At 35.2% G+C, this 17,211-nt stretch overlaps 1 protein-coding gene across 1 annotated transcript in view; it reads left to right on the forward strand.

Annotated features, from left to right (window-relative positions):
* LOC150092375 (protein ROP-like) overlaps positions 1 to 17,211 on the forward strand; it is a 255,485-nt gene that overhangs the window by 34,079 nt on the left and 204,195 nt on the right. Inside the window, exon 3 of the mRNA XM_090414916.1 lies at positions 12,778 to 12,854. Coding sequence (XP_090271042.1) covers positions 12,778 to 12,854 — 77 coding nt within the window. The remainder of the gene's footprint in view (positions 1 to 12,777; positions 12,855 to 17,211) is intronic.

Genomic DNA, 17,211 nt, shown 5'->3' on the forward strand with positions numbered 1-17,211 from the left:
CCGAATTAATTTATTTATCATGACTCCAATATTATCTGATCTTATATTTCTGTCTTCTAAGACACATTTTACTATATCAATCCACCTAAATCTTGGTCTTTCTCAGGGTCTTATATCTTGCCAGCCTGGCAAGGGTTTTTCTAATCTTTATTCTCCCATTCTGTTTAAGTTACCATACTGCCTGAGATTAGCTCTGCTAACAGATTCTTGAATGCTAACAATGGCAAGTTCTTCCCTAATATTTTCATTTTTAATATAATACTGCCACTGATGCCACCTATTCACTCTCTTAACCTTTCTCAGCACTCATATCTATAGTCTCCAGTCTTTGATCTACTGTTTTATTTCTAACTGAGCTCTCAGATCCATGTTAGTTAAAGTGGTTTGAACACTGTCTTATATATATAGTGTTTTGACTAATTTCTCTCTTTTTCATATAAATTTATTCATTTAACTTACTATCATACCAGCTTTGCTAATTCTGTTGTCTGTTCCATATTTAATTTGCCATCTTTACTAAAAATTGCCCAGGTAGCTGAAATGTTTTACTTGTTCTATAGGTTCTCCATTCACAATGCAGTTGATATTTTCAATACTTCTGCCTATTTTCATTGTCTTTATCTTGTTATTGTTGACCTTCATACAATATTTATTACAGCAGTTATTCAATTTAGTCAGGGAATCTTATAGACTTGTAGCAGATTTATTTAGAAGTAAAACATCATCTGCATAAAGCAAAGAGCTGAGATTAACATATCCAGTTTTGATATCAAGTTTAATCCCACTTTCCTTCATGATGTGAATCTACTAATAATTGTCCAGATTCTATAATAATTCTACTAATAATTGTCCAGATGCTTTGGCAGTTTACATTTGATATCAGCAGGTGAACTCTGATATCGGATATGTCCACCTCTGGCTTTGATCGCTTCCTGCACCGTTTGATGGAGACTTTCCACCAGTGTGCAGCAGACATCAGATGGAATTTGTCTCCATTCCTCCATCAAAGCAGCACTGAGTTCAGCGACAGATCAAGAATGTGCTTCTCTGAATCTCAATTGCCTCCCCAATTCGTCCCACAGGTGTTCGATGGGGTTGAGGTCAGGAATCTTCTCAGGCTAGGGTAGTCATTTAACACCCATCTCTTCATATCATTCTATCAGGCCAGATGAACTGGCCTGATGGAATGGTAATGCAAATGGAGTTCTTTTCGTACAGTATTAGTGCTTACCATGGTGTTACTGGTGCTCTGGAACTCATCACGGAAGATCTGTGCCAATTGTAGCCAGTTTTTACATACACCCATTTTAACACTCTCCTGTCCCTGTCAATCATTTTCAGCCAGCGGCTGCCCTGGGTGAATGTTGCCAACCATTTTGGATGCTCCAGTTGAGTAGCAATGGCACTGCCACCAATGTGACAACCCACGATGACACCTATCTCGAAGTCACTGAGTTCACATCGTGTTGCCATACCACCTATATTCAGCTGCTACAATGAAATACTGCTTCCTACTATCTGTACTCCAGTTTTTATGTTATTAACAAACCTGGAATGTTCCATAATTTCAAATAACAGGGGTGTCCAGACAATTATTGATAGTGTAGATCATGAGTCGGCAACCTTTTCAGACTCGCAGGCCACATTCAACTTTTATTTTTAATAATCAGGCCACAAGTGCGTAATTAAGAAAAAAAATAGAGAAAAAAAAAGAGTTAAAAAATTTATCAATTTTTATTATATCAATCTTTTAAAAAAAGAAATATTTAAAGTACAATATATGGAACAAGAATGAAAATGAAATGCAATGAAAAATTATCATGTAAAAACGAAGTGATATAGTTTATACATCACAATATGTGCATCTCCCTGCTTAATGTGACTTTTGTGATTGTTTTCCCTTAGCCAAATTATCTATATCCACTTTATATATAACCTGAGGTGCAAATTCGAATCAAAGCATGCAAATGTTCATCAATCAGTCGAGAAGAAAATTTATTTTTTCTATAACTCATGGCAGAAAATAGCCTGTTTGCAAATGTATCTGTCCAAATGTGACTATCATCATCTTTGTGAAAAACTGATTAATCCTTGAAATTTTTTTGGTAAGCATCGATAAAATTTTTGGATATTTTCTAATGAAAATGCGTTTTTTAATTTTTCATTGTGTTGTGATTCCCAAACTTCCATCTGTAGTTGGTTTGGTACATGATCATTGTCGACATTAAAAAGGTTCAAAAATAATCTCATTTTGCTGCTATTTTTATTAAAATCCACAAATCTTGTTGAAAATTCTGTTTGTAAATCTTTAATAATAAAAACGAAAGTTTCCTTTTGTGTTTGCCATCCAACTGTAGATGCAGATTTGCAACATATATAATGATGTAGATTTTCTTCCATCATATGTTTCTTCAAGACATAGTTGCCTTCAAAGGCTTTTAAATCAGAAAAACTGTTTTGCTAGTAATTTACCTCGGCCCTGCAGGTTCAAGTTAAGTTCATTAAGGTATTATCCGATAGTTGTGGGACAGTATTTTCGTGTTCCATCATGAAAATATCTATTTCTTCACTTAAATTAAAATATAGTTTTAGCACAACACCTCTACTTAACCATCTAACAGCTGAGTAGTAGATAACGTCCGTATACTCTGATTCTATGTCTATCAAGAATTCTTGAAATTGGAGCTGTTTCAGACCATTGCGTCGTGTAATTTACAGTTGGTATCACGATGTCCATAACGGCTTTCATTGATGATAAAATTTTACAACAAAGTGCTTCCTGATGAATGATGCAATGGAACACCATTGGATAATCATAACCTAAATTCTGTAATTCCACACAAATTCGACCTACTACACCAGTGTTAGAGCCACACATATTCGTCTACCATCGGTTGTCACACTTTTTTATTTTTTCTAGTCCATTTCTAAAGAATCAATAGTTTCTTTTACTTTTATGAGCAAATCATTGCCAGTTGTAGTACCTTTTAAACTACACAAACTAGCCAATTCTTCATGAACATTAAGGTCACTATCGATGAATAAATATCATTAACTGCACAATGTCTATTATGTCAGTACTTTCATCCGTTGCCAGAGTGTAACAATCAAATGATTTTGCTTTAAATTCAAGATGCTCAAATAAACTGGTACTGATTTCTTCTACTCGCCTTGTACAAGTTCTGGCAGATAAACTGATATCTTGAAATAATGTCTTCTTTTCTGGAAATATTTGTTCAATTACAGTTAATACACATTGTGTAATAAATTCTGAATCTGTATAAGGCCTTCCTTCTTTTGCAACCAGTTCCGCTACAACATAACTAGCACGAACAAACGACTCATTATGAATTCTTTGCTTCTTAAATATGTTTTGCTGAGCAGTCAAAGAAGCTTGTAATTTATTCATTTGATTTTTTCTAAGTTCACAATCCTTGTATTGGCTTTTGTGTTCATTCTCATAATGACATCTGATATTATATTCTTTCATAACAGCAACACTTTTATGACAAATAAGACAAAGGGCCTTACCCCCATTTTCAATTGAGAAGTACTTGTTGTTCCATTCATCATTAAACCTTCCTTAATCTGCAATTTTACGTTTTCTTGAACCCATTTTTGAAATTATTTTTAACAAATATATATCCTCTGAAAATAATAGTTATTGAATTATATTAAAAGACAGATCAGCGAACGTGACTGCAAAAGTGCACCAAAATCTCGGTTGTCATCAGATGAAGTCTCCTTTATTATCCCCACTTGTGATGACTCGCGCCAAGTTGTACGGCGATATCACGAAGTATAGGTACAAAATTATTTTAAATATATTATTCATATTATAAAATGTATTACTTAAATAATTCAACATACAGGCCACATGCCATATAAGTATGGGCTGGCAGTTGCTGACCCCTGGTATAGATGATGAATAACTGAGGAGATAATGTACATCCTTGGCTCACATCTGATTTCGCATCAAACCAACTTCCTGTAAAACCAACTGCTGACTTACAGCTTAAACATAGACTACGTATTGCTTGATGTAATGCCCCATTGGCATGATATAACTCTAGTGTTTTGAATAGCTTTTCTCTTGGCACCTTGTCATATGCTCTTTCCCGATCTATGAAACTTAAATATTTTCTTCTTTTTGCCTTCTTATGTTCCCACAATTTCTCAACTGAAAATCTGATCCTGACACCTCTATTTGTCCTGAATCCAACTTGTTCAAGTTTTCCTTCCACAATCCTTCTTAGCTGTTTCTCAAGTATAAATGTATTATAATTATTAAATTAAGGGAAGGGCCACTACCCAAACCGGTTTCGACCTTTATCCCCCCTTCCACTCCCTCTGGCTCCCATTGACGAGACCTCAATAAAGGTCGAAACCAGTCTGGGTAGTGGCCCTTCCCTTAATGCATAGCATTATACTGAGACAAGGAATGATGAGACCTTGCTCCACCTTTACTACGAGTTGCCTCAGTCCTGAGGATACTTCGGGCGCAAACTTTGTTTGCATACACTTGGATAAAGGATTAAACTAAATTTATTTTAGTCTAACCAAGTGAAAAATAAACTTCCAACATCTTTCTCTAAATCCAGAGTACTTTAATAATAAGGTGGTACACCTTTTGGCAACTCATATAGGTAAATATGACCTCTCCATTGCTTCTGCCTTAGTATCACCACTTCTGGGTCTGGCTCCCACTGACGAGACCTCAATAAAGGTTGAAACCGGTCTGGGTAGTGGCCCTTTCCTTAATGCATAGCATTATACACGTCCGCAAGGAGATGTGCTTTTCATTATGGGAGAGATGCTGAGACAAGGAGTGATGAGAGCTTGTTCCACCTTTACTACGAGTTGCCTCAGTCCTGAAGATACTTCAGGTGCAAACTTTGTTTGCATACACTTGGATAAAGGATTAAACTTAATTTATTATAGTCTAACCAAGTGAAAAATAAACTTCCAATATTATTTTTATTATCAACATTTTACCTCCATGAAGTCAGAGACTCATCATGGGAGGTCCTCACTATTACATACAATGCTCATCCAAACGCATCTTAAACTGATTCAATGTGTCCACATCCACAGCACACTCAGGCAATGCATTCCACTCACCAACCACCCTCCATGCAAAGAACCTGCTTTTCACTCCTTTGCTCACACCCTCCTTATACAGTTTCCAGCAATGGTCCCTTGTTCTACCTCCCTCTTCCATTCTATGAAAAATCTCTTCCATGTCTACCTGATAACCCCTGACCAGCTTATATGTCTCAATCATATCCCTTCCTCCTATTCACGAGGCTTTGCAACTTACATTCTCTCAATCTGTCCTCGTACTCCACATTCCAAAGACCACTGACTACCTTTGTGAATCTTCTCTGTACCCTTTCCAACATATCCTTGTCACCATGAAAACCTGGCGACCAAATCTGTGCACAATAATCCATATGAGGCCTGACCAAGGCCTCATATGGATTATTGTGCACAGATTTGGTCGCCTCTCTATTTCTGCATGTCAGAGTTCTCTGCATCATTGCCATTATTCGATGTGAAGTCTTCACAACGTGTGCAATGTGGCCCCTGAATTTCAGGTCCTTGTTCACCATCACTCCTAGATCTCTCATCTCTTCTATTTCTGTTAGTTTTCCCACCCAAGTGAGTGTATACTGCATCCCATTGTTGCTTACCAAATCTTAAAACCTTACACTTGGCAACATTTAACTGACTGTTCCACTTACCTGCCCATTCATGCATACCATTAGCCTGACTGTGCATTGCTCTCCCCAGTTTTGCATCATCTGCAAACAGTTGAATATCACTAGTTAAACCCAACCCAATATCATTAACATACAAATTTAACAACAATGGCAAAACTGACCCCTGCGGCACACCACTGTTGACCTTTCTTTTTCGAGATACTGCACCTCCATATACAACTTTCTGATACCTATCTGACAGCCAGTCACTGATCCAACACAGAAATTTGTTATACAATCCCATCTGTTTCAATTTATTTAAGAGCTTGTCATGTGGCAGTCTATCAAAAGCCTTTGCAAAATCCAAGTACACCACTGTATATGCATCTCCTCTGTCCAAGGTATTTGTCACATTGTTATAATACATAAGTAAATTAGTGAAACATCCCTTAACAAACACATGCTGATAACCACAGAGAATACTGCTGTTATCAACCCATTTCTGTATCCTACTTCTCACCAATCTCTTCAGGACCTTAACCACAACTCCAGATATACAGACCGATCTATAATTTGCAGCTACAACCTTATCACTGCCTTTATGCAGTGGAATGGAACAATTTTACCCTCCTTCCACTCCCTTGGAACCTGTGCTGTTGCAAAACTCTTATTAAACATGCATGCCAATTCCCTGGAACACTCCCTTAAGATGCGTGGTGATATGTCATCAAATCCTATCGCCTTATTAACATCAAGGTTATACCTCAACAATGTCTTCTGCACCAGTTACCATTCTACCACTTTCATCCCATAACTTCATCTTTCCATGATCATTCTACCTCTACTTGCCACATATCTAAAAAAAAAAAAAAGCTCATACTCTACTTTTGTTTTCCTTACTGAGTCACTCTCCTGGCTTGTTCTTTATATTCTTCATGTGACTGATTACCATTATTCATCTTGTACTTCCTCCAAAGTACTTTCTTTTTCCATATCTCAATGCTTAAGCTCCACATTCATCCATTTTACACCTACCTTATTCAGTCTTTTGGCCTTTGGGATACATTCGTACACTGATGCTGTTATGTATTTCTTTGTAAGTTCCCATGCAGCATTTATTTCCTTACTGCTCAACTCCTTGTTCCATTAGCTCGAAGTTGTCTCCTAAGTTTGTCATAATTACCAGCCTTATAATTCCACACAGGGCTCCTCGCAGAAGCCTGCATATGACTAGCCACAACAGGTGATTACTTCATGATCACTTTCACCAACTGGAGGAAAATGTGATACCCCTCTAACAATTACATCCTCTGATGAAATTAGTTAGAACTCTTGATCCTCTCATTCCTTCCTTTACATGCTGCCTGAGATAGCTATCTCTCAAGAATGCAAGAAATTCACTTTCCTTATTCCCAAATGCTATCTCTTCATTCTAATCTATACCACCATAATTAAAATCACCCATAATAATTACCCTTCCTTTATTTTCACTAATCCAAGTTGTTTATGCATTTCTTCATCATCACCTTCCACATTCCCAGGCCTATAGCAACATCCAACTAAATATTATACTCAAGTATACATTTATACTTATTTCTCAAGTATAAATGTATTAATAAATATGTAAATCTTACCAGAAACACTCAACAGGCATGTTGAGTGTTTCTACTGCTTGCTGTCACTGCTTGTTTCATTTAGCAATCATTTGAAGTAATCACTTCATACATTAAGAATATCTTTATCTCCTGCTTTCATGTCGCCTTTATCATCTCTTGATTCCTTTTATGGTACTCTTTCCTCCATTCTTTTCAATAGCCTCCCGAATGTTTTGTCACTTTCTTGAGATTTATTTTCTGTTCTTACCAAAGTCTTCCCATGACTTTTGTTTAGCTAGTTTTACACACTTCTTCGCTTTCATACATTTCTCTCCGTATTCTCTAAGTTCACAAGCTGACTTGTTTGCCATGAACTTTTGATATGCTTCCTTCTTTTCCTTCCTGAATCCATTATGGAGTCCTGGTTTTTCTATCTTTGTAGAAAGTCTCACCACATGCCTCTCTTTAGGGTTCGCCATTTATTTTAGCCTAAAGTTCAAATCTGAAAGCTGCTCAACTTTGATTTATTTTAAAACTTTCTTACATGCTCTTCTTTTCAATATGAAATTCAATTTTATCCTGTTCAAGACTAAATGGCTATCACTTCCAATTTCAAATTCTCTGTATACACACTTGTGTCCTGAACAAGTAGGAAAACATTGCTGTCAAAAATAATATAGTTAGTGAGACTTCGTATTTTTGCATCCTCACCATGTGAATTTGTGGATATTTTTATGTTGGTACATGGTGTTAGTTATAACTTTGCCATGTCCTAGCAGAAATCCAACATGTACTTACCATTAGCTTTGCTCTTTTCTTCAAATTTTCACCATACATTTTTGTATGTCTGGTAATCATTTCCTACTCTGTTGTTTAGATTTCTGAGGACTAACTTTTCCCTTCTTATTGTGTCAGTTGCTTTCTCTAATGCCTTAAAAAATTCCTCCACTTCTTCTTTAGTAGAGCCTTTTGTGGGAGCATAGGCACAAATAAGTCTCATTGTCTGGTTACTCCATTCTGATATTTGCCTACATTGCTCTACTCGATATTGCTTGCTATTAGAGAAGATTATCCTCATATTTAGTGTTGAATGCTCTTTTTTCCTGATTTTAATACCTGAATGTAACATTTTGCATTTTGGCTTCTTTGTTTCAGTCACCTATTATGTTGATCTGGTACTTGTCAATTCTTTTGCTAGTTCCATTTCTTTCCCAATGAGGCTTCTTATGTTGATAGTGCCAATTTTGAACTCTGTTGATATTGAGGTGGGATTTGTTCCAGTAGCTGATTTCTCGTTGTTCACTCTGGTTGTCTGGCAAAAACAACAGGGCCCTCTTTGAACTGGGAGTTGCCCCAGCCAGCATGAAATCTCACCACGCTGCACCATCATATTATTTGTGGTTTAAGCCAGTAAGAATACAATTTGGTCAGCTAGATGCTAAATTGCCAGTCTATCCTTGCTCATTCAGTATCCAAGTAGATACCTAATGGTTTGCAGCACGAGAGCTGAGGATTGGACATTAGTTCAGAAGCCCTGGTCGATTATCTGCATTTCTTAAAAGGCTATGTGGAGGTCTTCTCTCAGTTATACAGTTTGACCCTTAAGCACCCCATTCTCTTAAATGTAAATAAAAATGGTCACAAAAATTCTCTTAAATGTAAAAAGAAATGCTAAATTGCCAGTCTATCCTTGCTCATTCAGTATCCAAGTAGATACCTAATGGTTTGCAGCACGAGAAGGTGAGGATTGGACATTAGTTCAGAAGCCCTGGTCGATTATCTGCATTTCTTAAAAGGCTATGTGGAGGTCTTCTCTCAGTTATACAGTTTGACCCTTAAGCACCCCATTCTCTTAAATGTAAATAAAAATGGTCACAGCATCTAATCAAATGGATAATAGCAGCCTTGCAAACTTAATATATAGTTATAAATGATAAAAGAGGAATTGAAAAACTAAGAAAAGCAATAGCATGAATAATTAAAGCTAATTGTGATGGTTGAATGATTTCTTTTACAACACTTCTGGGTTAACTTACACTTAAATAAGGAATGAGAATTTAAAGTGAAATTGAGAAAGCTTGTTTCTATACAAATAACAATTATTTTAGTATGCATTCAGGGCAAATCTTTGGATCAGAAGACTGAAAAATTAGTCCAAGTAAGAATCCACCTAAGATTAATTTCGAGTCCTCAAGTGGTTTGAAAAAGGTTTGTATGTGATAGCTCTAAAAGAAAGGATTAAAAAAAAAACAAACTCTTAGCTCATTCAAAAGTTGGCATTCTTATAATACTGGACAACATATGGATGAGAGTGACTGAGCATTGCTGGGAAAACAAATCAAACACTAGATTGTGGTCTGAAGAGGATTTGAAGAGAAAGTGTTCAGGGTAATCTGGATTCTAGTGGCATGTAAAAAATTTTTGTGAGATCACTAGCAAAAGCAAATGCCTCAGCATCTATTCTGTTGGATCAATGCATTTTAAAAGCTGTTGGATCACTACATTAAAAGCTATGAGCATTAAAACATTACTAATTAAGGAAAATAACTGATAATATGAAAGTTGGACTGCAGGAAATTGGTATTTAAAGAAAGGAAATGCAAAGCATTCGGAATAGTTGGTGCCATTAGGAGCGCAATAGAGAAAGTAGATGACTTTGATAGAATGAGGCAAAGATATTTAGCTAGAGAAGATCAGAAACTGATTATAAGTTGAACTGTCTCTAGCATTATCAGAATGAACATTTTTTTATGTTCATTCTGATAATGCTAGAGACAGTTCAACTTATAATGCCTGAATACTCTTTTGAATTGAAAAGTGTCAGTGTGTAATTGGAAAAACTAAAATCTGGCAATTGAAACTGAAGTTTTTTAGTTAGAAAAAAATGGTGTGGGTTTAAGGTGGAAATGAACATAGAGGTTAGAATCCTGATCAGGTATATTTGTGAAATAAATTTTGAAGGTTTTGGAAGGTTTACGTTTTTTCTGCTTGTAATTTGTTTATATTTAACTTTCTATGATTGAGTCAAATAAGAAGAGATATAATGAATTCTTTACTATGCCATGACATAGAGAGTTTCACACAATTTTGTCTACAAATGCTTTGGCATTGTTTCCTTCCTTTTAAAATTCTGCTATTTGGATTCTCCTCATGCATAACCAGCAGAACAGAGGCAGCAAGATTGTTTAGTTAGGTTGCGTGAAGAATACACACAAACACACAATTTAATTATAATACAGTTACTAATAGTTGCTTCAGCTTTAGTTCCAAACAGCCCTTCCCTCAGCACTTATGTTAGTTTGCTTGTAAATTATTTCCTCTAGTTTTATTATTGTTATTGCTGTTGGCTGTGAGATATGTGCAGGGCTATTAACAGGCTCACCTTTATTTCAAGATGTAGGTAGAGAATTTGGCTGCTGCACACTGACGACATTTCACCAAACTGATGTGCATCACATTAATTCCATCAGCATTTTAAAACAACTTCTAGGGTTTAACCCAAGACACCGTAAAACTGCTTTTCTGTCTTGGCCATCTGAAGAATTTCTGTAGTACCCTTTTAGGCTATAATAGGATAATAAAAATCCATTTTTATTTTATTACCAATAGGACAGTGTTTGCTTTTGACAGGTTTGCATTTTACAAAAATGCAAACCTTTATCATGAACTGCTTTGGTATTACAGTCCTTAAAAGGCACCAAAACATGTTTTTTTTTTTTTTTTTTTTAATATGATTTCCATCTGCGAAAGATTAAACCTGTAGAACATTAATGTCATGGGAATGCCAAGGATTTCTTTTTTTCAATTTAATAATATACAGAGTCTGTCAAAAAAATGTATACACACTTTAACAGATGTCAACTATGGACTTTTTTGGATCCAATTATTGTAGCAATGTGTAGTTATGATGCTCTCTCAAAAGATGTCGCTACATGAATACTAGCATCAACACGTGACCGGTAGGACAGTCAAAGGCACAATTGTCATTCGAGGAATGCAAGACCATTTTAAAGTGGTATTTCAAATTTGAGAATGAAGTTCAATTACGATGGAGGTGTGAGTTTGCAACACAACCTCCAACATGCCTGACAATTACACGTATTCATGATAAGTTTGAGACCCATGGTACCGTGTGTGATGTGCACATCACACACAATACCATGTGTGATGTGTACAAGGGAAGATCTGGGAGACCTCACATAGCAACAAGTCCTGCTTCCTCGGCTGTGATGTTGAAACAGTTTACACGCTCGCCACAGAAGTCTACCACATAATGTGCATGTGAGACAGGAGCTAGCAGTACAAGCATACGGTGCATTCTTAAAGCAGCTAAACGGAAAGTTTACATCCCAAGATTATTACATGTAATGAATGAAGATGATCCTGATCAAAGAATGCAGTATTGTGAGTGGTTTCATCACATGGTAGATGAAGAGTTTGTGAGGAAGATGGTTTGGTATGATGAAGCACAATTTAAGCTTAATGGAACAGTGAATGCGCATAATTGTGTTTACTGGGCTCAAGAAAATCCAGGCGTTCATGTGGACAAAGCAGTCAATTTACTGAGCTCAATGTCTGTTGTGGATTATCATCTAGGGGGTTTAATAGAACCATTCTTCTTTGAAGATACTACTGGTCAAGTGTAAATCGACATGCTATGCACATCCATTTTACCTGCTATTCATGCACTTTATGGGAACAATCATCTCTTCCAACAAGATGGCGCATCACCATACTACCACCGAGACATGAGAGCTTACCTCTGTGAGAGTTTGCAGGGACAATGGATAGGACAAAGAGGTGCAGTTGAGATCCCCCTCACATTTTCCTGATTTAACGCCCTTGGACTTCTATCGATGGAGGACTCTAAATTATGTAGTGTATCGTAGAAAATTCCATTTTCTACGACCTAAGACCTCTGAATATTCTTGTTACTGTTCAGAAGAGGGCAGCATCTAATTGACAGCCTGTCTTACATATTCTTTAGCCACTTTACCACAGTCAGTTACTGCATTCTTTTATACAAACATGTACTTGCATCCTGTTTAGCAGAACTGGTTTTAAATCTGTTTCTGATAAACCTACTGTAATATAAAATCTGCACAGCATTCTTTTAAATTGGTGATATGTTGAACCTGCTACTGCATTTGAGAATGATAAATATGTATTCAAACTTCTGTTTGTAATAATGATTTCAAAATAGCATTATTATTATGGGCTTTGATTGGAACATTTCATTAGCTCCTTGCAAGTGAATTCACCAAAGTGTTCACTGCAATGGGAGGGCGACTTTATTTGACTTAAAGGTACCAGTAAAAGTATGAAATAAGAATTAGAAAGGAAATTTTGCAGGTTACTTTTCCATTTACTTGTATGTGCATATGGTGTATTTTATTTAGTGAAGACGAGTGCTATAATATGTTTAATATACTGTAATATAATTCTAAAAGCTATATTTAATAAACAAAAATTTGTTTTAGTTGTAGAAGATATCCATAAGAAGAGAGAACCTCTTCCCAACATGGAAGCCATATATCTGATTACTCCTATAGAATCGGTAAGCATCTATCCAAATTTTTTTTTATCGCTATTTAAAATAAAAAAAAAAAAAAGCATGAAACATTTTTCATTATTTGTTTCACAAGTTTCATCTTATGTATAAACCATAACTCAAACATGCTCATTCTGTAAGCACAAAATCTCATTAAGGATGTAATGAATGTTTTTATAGGTTTTTTTTCAACCAAAGTTGAGTTTTCACTATTAGTGCCAGCATTTTCCCATCTTTAAAAAGACCAATTTGGATGGTGAACACAGCTAGTTATAACAGATATGACAGCTGCATGCTGTTTGCTTCTTTGCAGAATTTTTTTTTTTTTTTTTAATGTAGGGCTGCTTTGACTATATGCATGTCTAAAAGTCTTGTGATGTTTAGGAAAACATCTACTGTTTCTTTTCTCGAACCTACAACTTCATTTGATATGTATACAGCTTGTAAGCTCCATATACAATGTTACTGGTAATTTTTTCCCAGTAAGCAGAGAAAAATGTGTTGATCAGTTATAATTAGGGTAAGAGGCTAGTAAAAGTCTACTTTTATTAGTGTGTAACCTAGTTAATAACTAAATGTTAAATCAGCTGCTTTTTGCTATAGTGTCCCTGGGATCCAAATAACAGTTTGTTGTAGTGGGAGAATTGTTATAGTCATTTTACTTAAAATAGAATTGCTGCTATAGAGTTTTGGCTGGGACTTTTTTTGGTAGTTGCTACAGCTCTAACTATAGTAAACTTGTAGGGATCTTAAGACTAGTTTGTTATAGTGCATAGTTTGCTGAGGGAAGTTCCTTTTTGAATAGCATTGTCTATGGGACATTGAGACTTTTTGATACTTGGCTGTAATGAGAGGCAGCTGTATGATGGTGTTTGCTATAGTGAGTTGACTGTATTTAGCAAAGCTTAATTTTTATACAAGCTTTTTTTTTTTTTAAATTCAGTTTTAATGTATTAGGAAGAAATTGATAGCAAAGAAACAAAATGCTAGTTATTCTTGTTAGTTCAGAAACTAGTGGGAAATCAGTGTTGTACTAAAAATGGTACCTAGAAATTATTGGCTTTTTTTTCTGGATAAATAACATGATAAAGATAACCATCCAGGTATACATTGCCATAAATATTTTTAAACTGACATTAAATCACGTTATTACCTCAAAAACAACTACTATCTATAACAGGTAATTAACCTCTGACTGGTCTCAGTGTATTTTTACATTCACCAATATGTGAAGCATGCACTAGTTGGAGGAACATGGATAAGAAGCACTAGTCATCAGTTATTACCAGTAAGAGGTGCAATAATCCTCCATGCCCAGAACTCTTAACTGGATGAATGTGCTTGTAACTGCATTTCATAGCCAGTGCTACTAAGCAGCACAAAATGCATAGTTACCAGTGTAGCTGTAATTTTAAATAGAGATATGGACTTGAACATATACAGTATATTTTTATATTTCTAGCAATTTTATTATATAATTATAGTTTGTGGCAGGACAAAATATGGGAACCTTTCATTCTAATTTTTAATTATTGCAAGTAAATCTTGTATCAGCCTAGAAAAAGAAATGCCAGTCTTTTTGTTAATATTGCCTGATTTTGGGTAGATGATTTCAGTTTTTGTTGTTGTTCTTAAAATCTTTATTTAAAATAATTACTTTCATAAAATAATTATTTCATATAATAATTAATTGCAAAGGTATTTATTAAAAAGTTTGCTGTTTCTTCTAAATTATATCTTGTTTATAATTCTAGTTATAAATCACTTTACAGAATGCTCAGTGTTTTTGCACTTATATGACCTACAGAAAAACTGACATTTGTCATCATCAGTTTCTTGATATGTATCTTCAGGTTACATTATTATTAATCTCATGTTAACAATTTTCCTCCAAATTAGTCTATTGCTTGTGAGCACTCCAATATTGTTACATCTAACATTTCGTGCTTCTAAGGCACTTCTAACTGAATTAATCTGCCTTTCCACTTAGAGTCTTTCTTGTCATCGAATACCTATTTTGCTGACCTTTCCTCACCCATTCTATTTAGGTGGCCATACCATACCACCTTAGATTAGCTCTGCTGACACATTCTTGAATGCTAACAATGTCAAGTTCCTTTCTAATATCTTCATTTTTAATATGATTATTCTGTGATTAATACCATCTGTTCAGACACTTAATTTTTCTAAGACTGACATTTGTAATAATGTATGTCATCTGCAGTACTTGCAGTTAAGTTCATCCTCCCCTCCCCATTTCCAAGATTTGTGCATTATGTATTTGTTAAGCTGTCTACATAACATGCACCTAAAGCAGTATCAGTTAATGAAAATAATTATGAGAATGACAGTGTTCAGTTGGCAAAAATATTGAAAAAATAATCTTGTGCATTTATTTTGAAAAAGAATGTTGTAATATTCAATCACTCCATGAAAAAGAAAATACTACATATTTTTCTTATTATTATTTGGCATTTTCTTGCAGTACAAAAAAGAAATCACTGTACATTTGAAAAGAAATACATTTACTGCTAGTTTAGATATGTAGCATGTTTGAAATAGCTATACTTTTATTGCTATTTTACACTAAAACTGTATAAGTACAGTGAAGTAATTTATGTTTTCAAATGTCTTGTGCACAGGTCTGAAAATAAATTATCTGAAATATCTGCAGATTGAATAGGTGGGCAACCTCGCCACCATCAAAAGAAAAAAAGAAAAAAAAAGTCAAATGTGTATGTAACGCATATACTTTTTCAGTAGTAAAACTGAAGCTGCAATTATTATAAATTAAGAAATTATTTAGACATAAATACTCTCAAAGAAATATTAGTGTTTCTGTTAAGATGTCTGCTAATTAATCAAACGATTGAAAATGAAACATCACATTGCTGTTGTAAACATATGTTTAGGCTTAATTTGCTTATTTGTAGTATACATTCCTGATGTATACTACACTACTGCTTGAGGCTCTTTAATATAACTTCTGGGAAATGTTCTATCTTTTCTTTCTCAGTAGCAGTGAAAGTAATCTAAGCTTTCTGACTTTTTCTTGAGTAACAGAGAGGATTATTATCTAATATTTCTAAGACATCCTATTTCAGAAATAGCAACCAGCAGCAGGAGGAGTAATATTTGGAAATTAAAATAATAATAATAATAATAATAACACTGCTGACCTTGTCTAGATACACATGTCACATGTCTTCCTTCTGGCAGTCTTTCCTTCACTGTTTACCACAAGCCTACATGTATACTAGCTAACATATACACAAACTCTTACCAACACCACAAAAACTGGGTGTCATTAACACATGAAAAAACAAAGCCTTAAAGATTCGCTTCAATGAGCAATCACTTAAGCATGAATTGAAAGTTATCAGCAATATTTTCCTAAAAAATACCAAAAAATCTTCCAGCAAAAATACTATCAACAGAATTCTTCACAAGATTGCACCTAATAATAAAAATAAATGAGATCACAATAAAACTGTAGCCATTCTATACATTAAAGGTATATCAGATAAACAGAATACTACAGAAATACAGCCTTAATTGCCACCTTTAAACCTCCTGCAAAATTAAAGAACTTATTAAAGAACTTGAATTCCTTCAAGGATCCACTTCCTCTCTTGTGTTAAGTCGGAGCGAAACAAAATATTAAAGAAAATTACGTTTCACTCGGACTTAACATCGTTATCACTCTCTTAAAAGAATTAACGATTTATCAGAAATGTAGAAGCACGTGTATAGAGATTTTACCTTTAGTTTTATATCTTATCTTATTTTGTAATGTGATATTTCATTATATTTTGGTGTATAGCTGCTTAGTCTCAGATATTATGTAAATAACTAACCATTTGCTGGGTGAGAGATAACCAAAATGTGAAATGGCCGACTTCAAAAACATGTAGTTAGAGTACAGGTACATCTGTAATGTAGCAAGGTGCCTTCCCCTCCCCTTCTACCGTGACGCTACGAAAGTTACGAGAGGATTCCGCGAGCGGCACTTAGTGCCATATGACGTAGATATCAGATGACGAATGAGAAAAGTGGCGCGGCGTTTAAAAGGAGTAACGCTGCACACAAGGCTTTTAGATGTTTTCCGTCTGCTGTATTCTTGTGCCTCGGAAGTCCGGCTGGTATGGAGCCTCCACATGGGTTTCCTTTGTTCGAGGAAGTTACGATCAAATGACCAAGGGAACTTACCAGTCGGAAACAAAAGCCCAGCAGATCATGATAGTGGAAAACTACAGAATTCTTCCAATATGAAGTATAGAGAAAATTCGTAAAGAGTATCCAGTAAAGTGTGAAGTGAAGCGGTCAACGTAGGTAGATATCTGACGAGATACTGTAGCGGTTG

This window comes from Typopeltis vanoorti, chromosome 26 (assembly GCF_054136105.1).
Source record: "Typopeltis vanoorti isolate ZY-2024b chromosome 26, IOZ_Tvanoo_1.0, whole genome shotgun sequence".
In the NCBI taxonomy this organism is placed as follows: domain Eukaryota; kingdom Metazoa; phylum Arthropoda; class Arachnida; order Uropygi; family Thelyphonidae; genus Typopeltis; species Typopeltis vanoorti.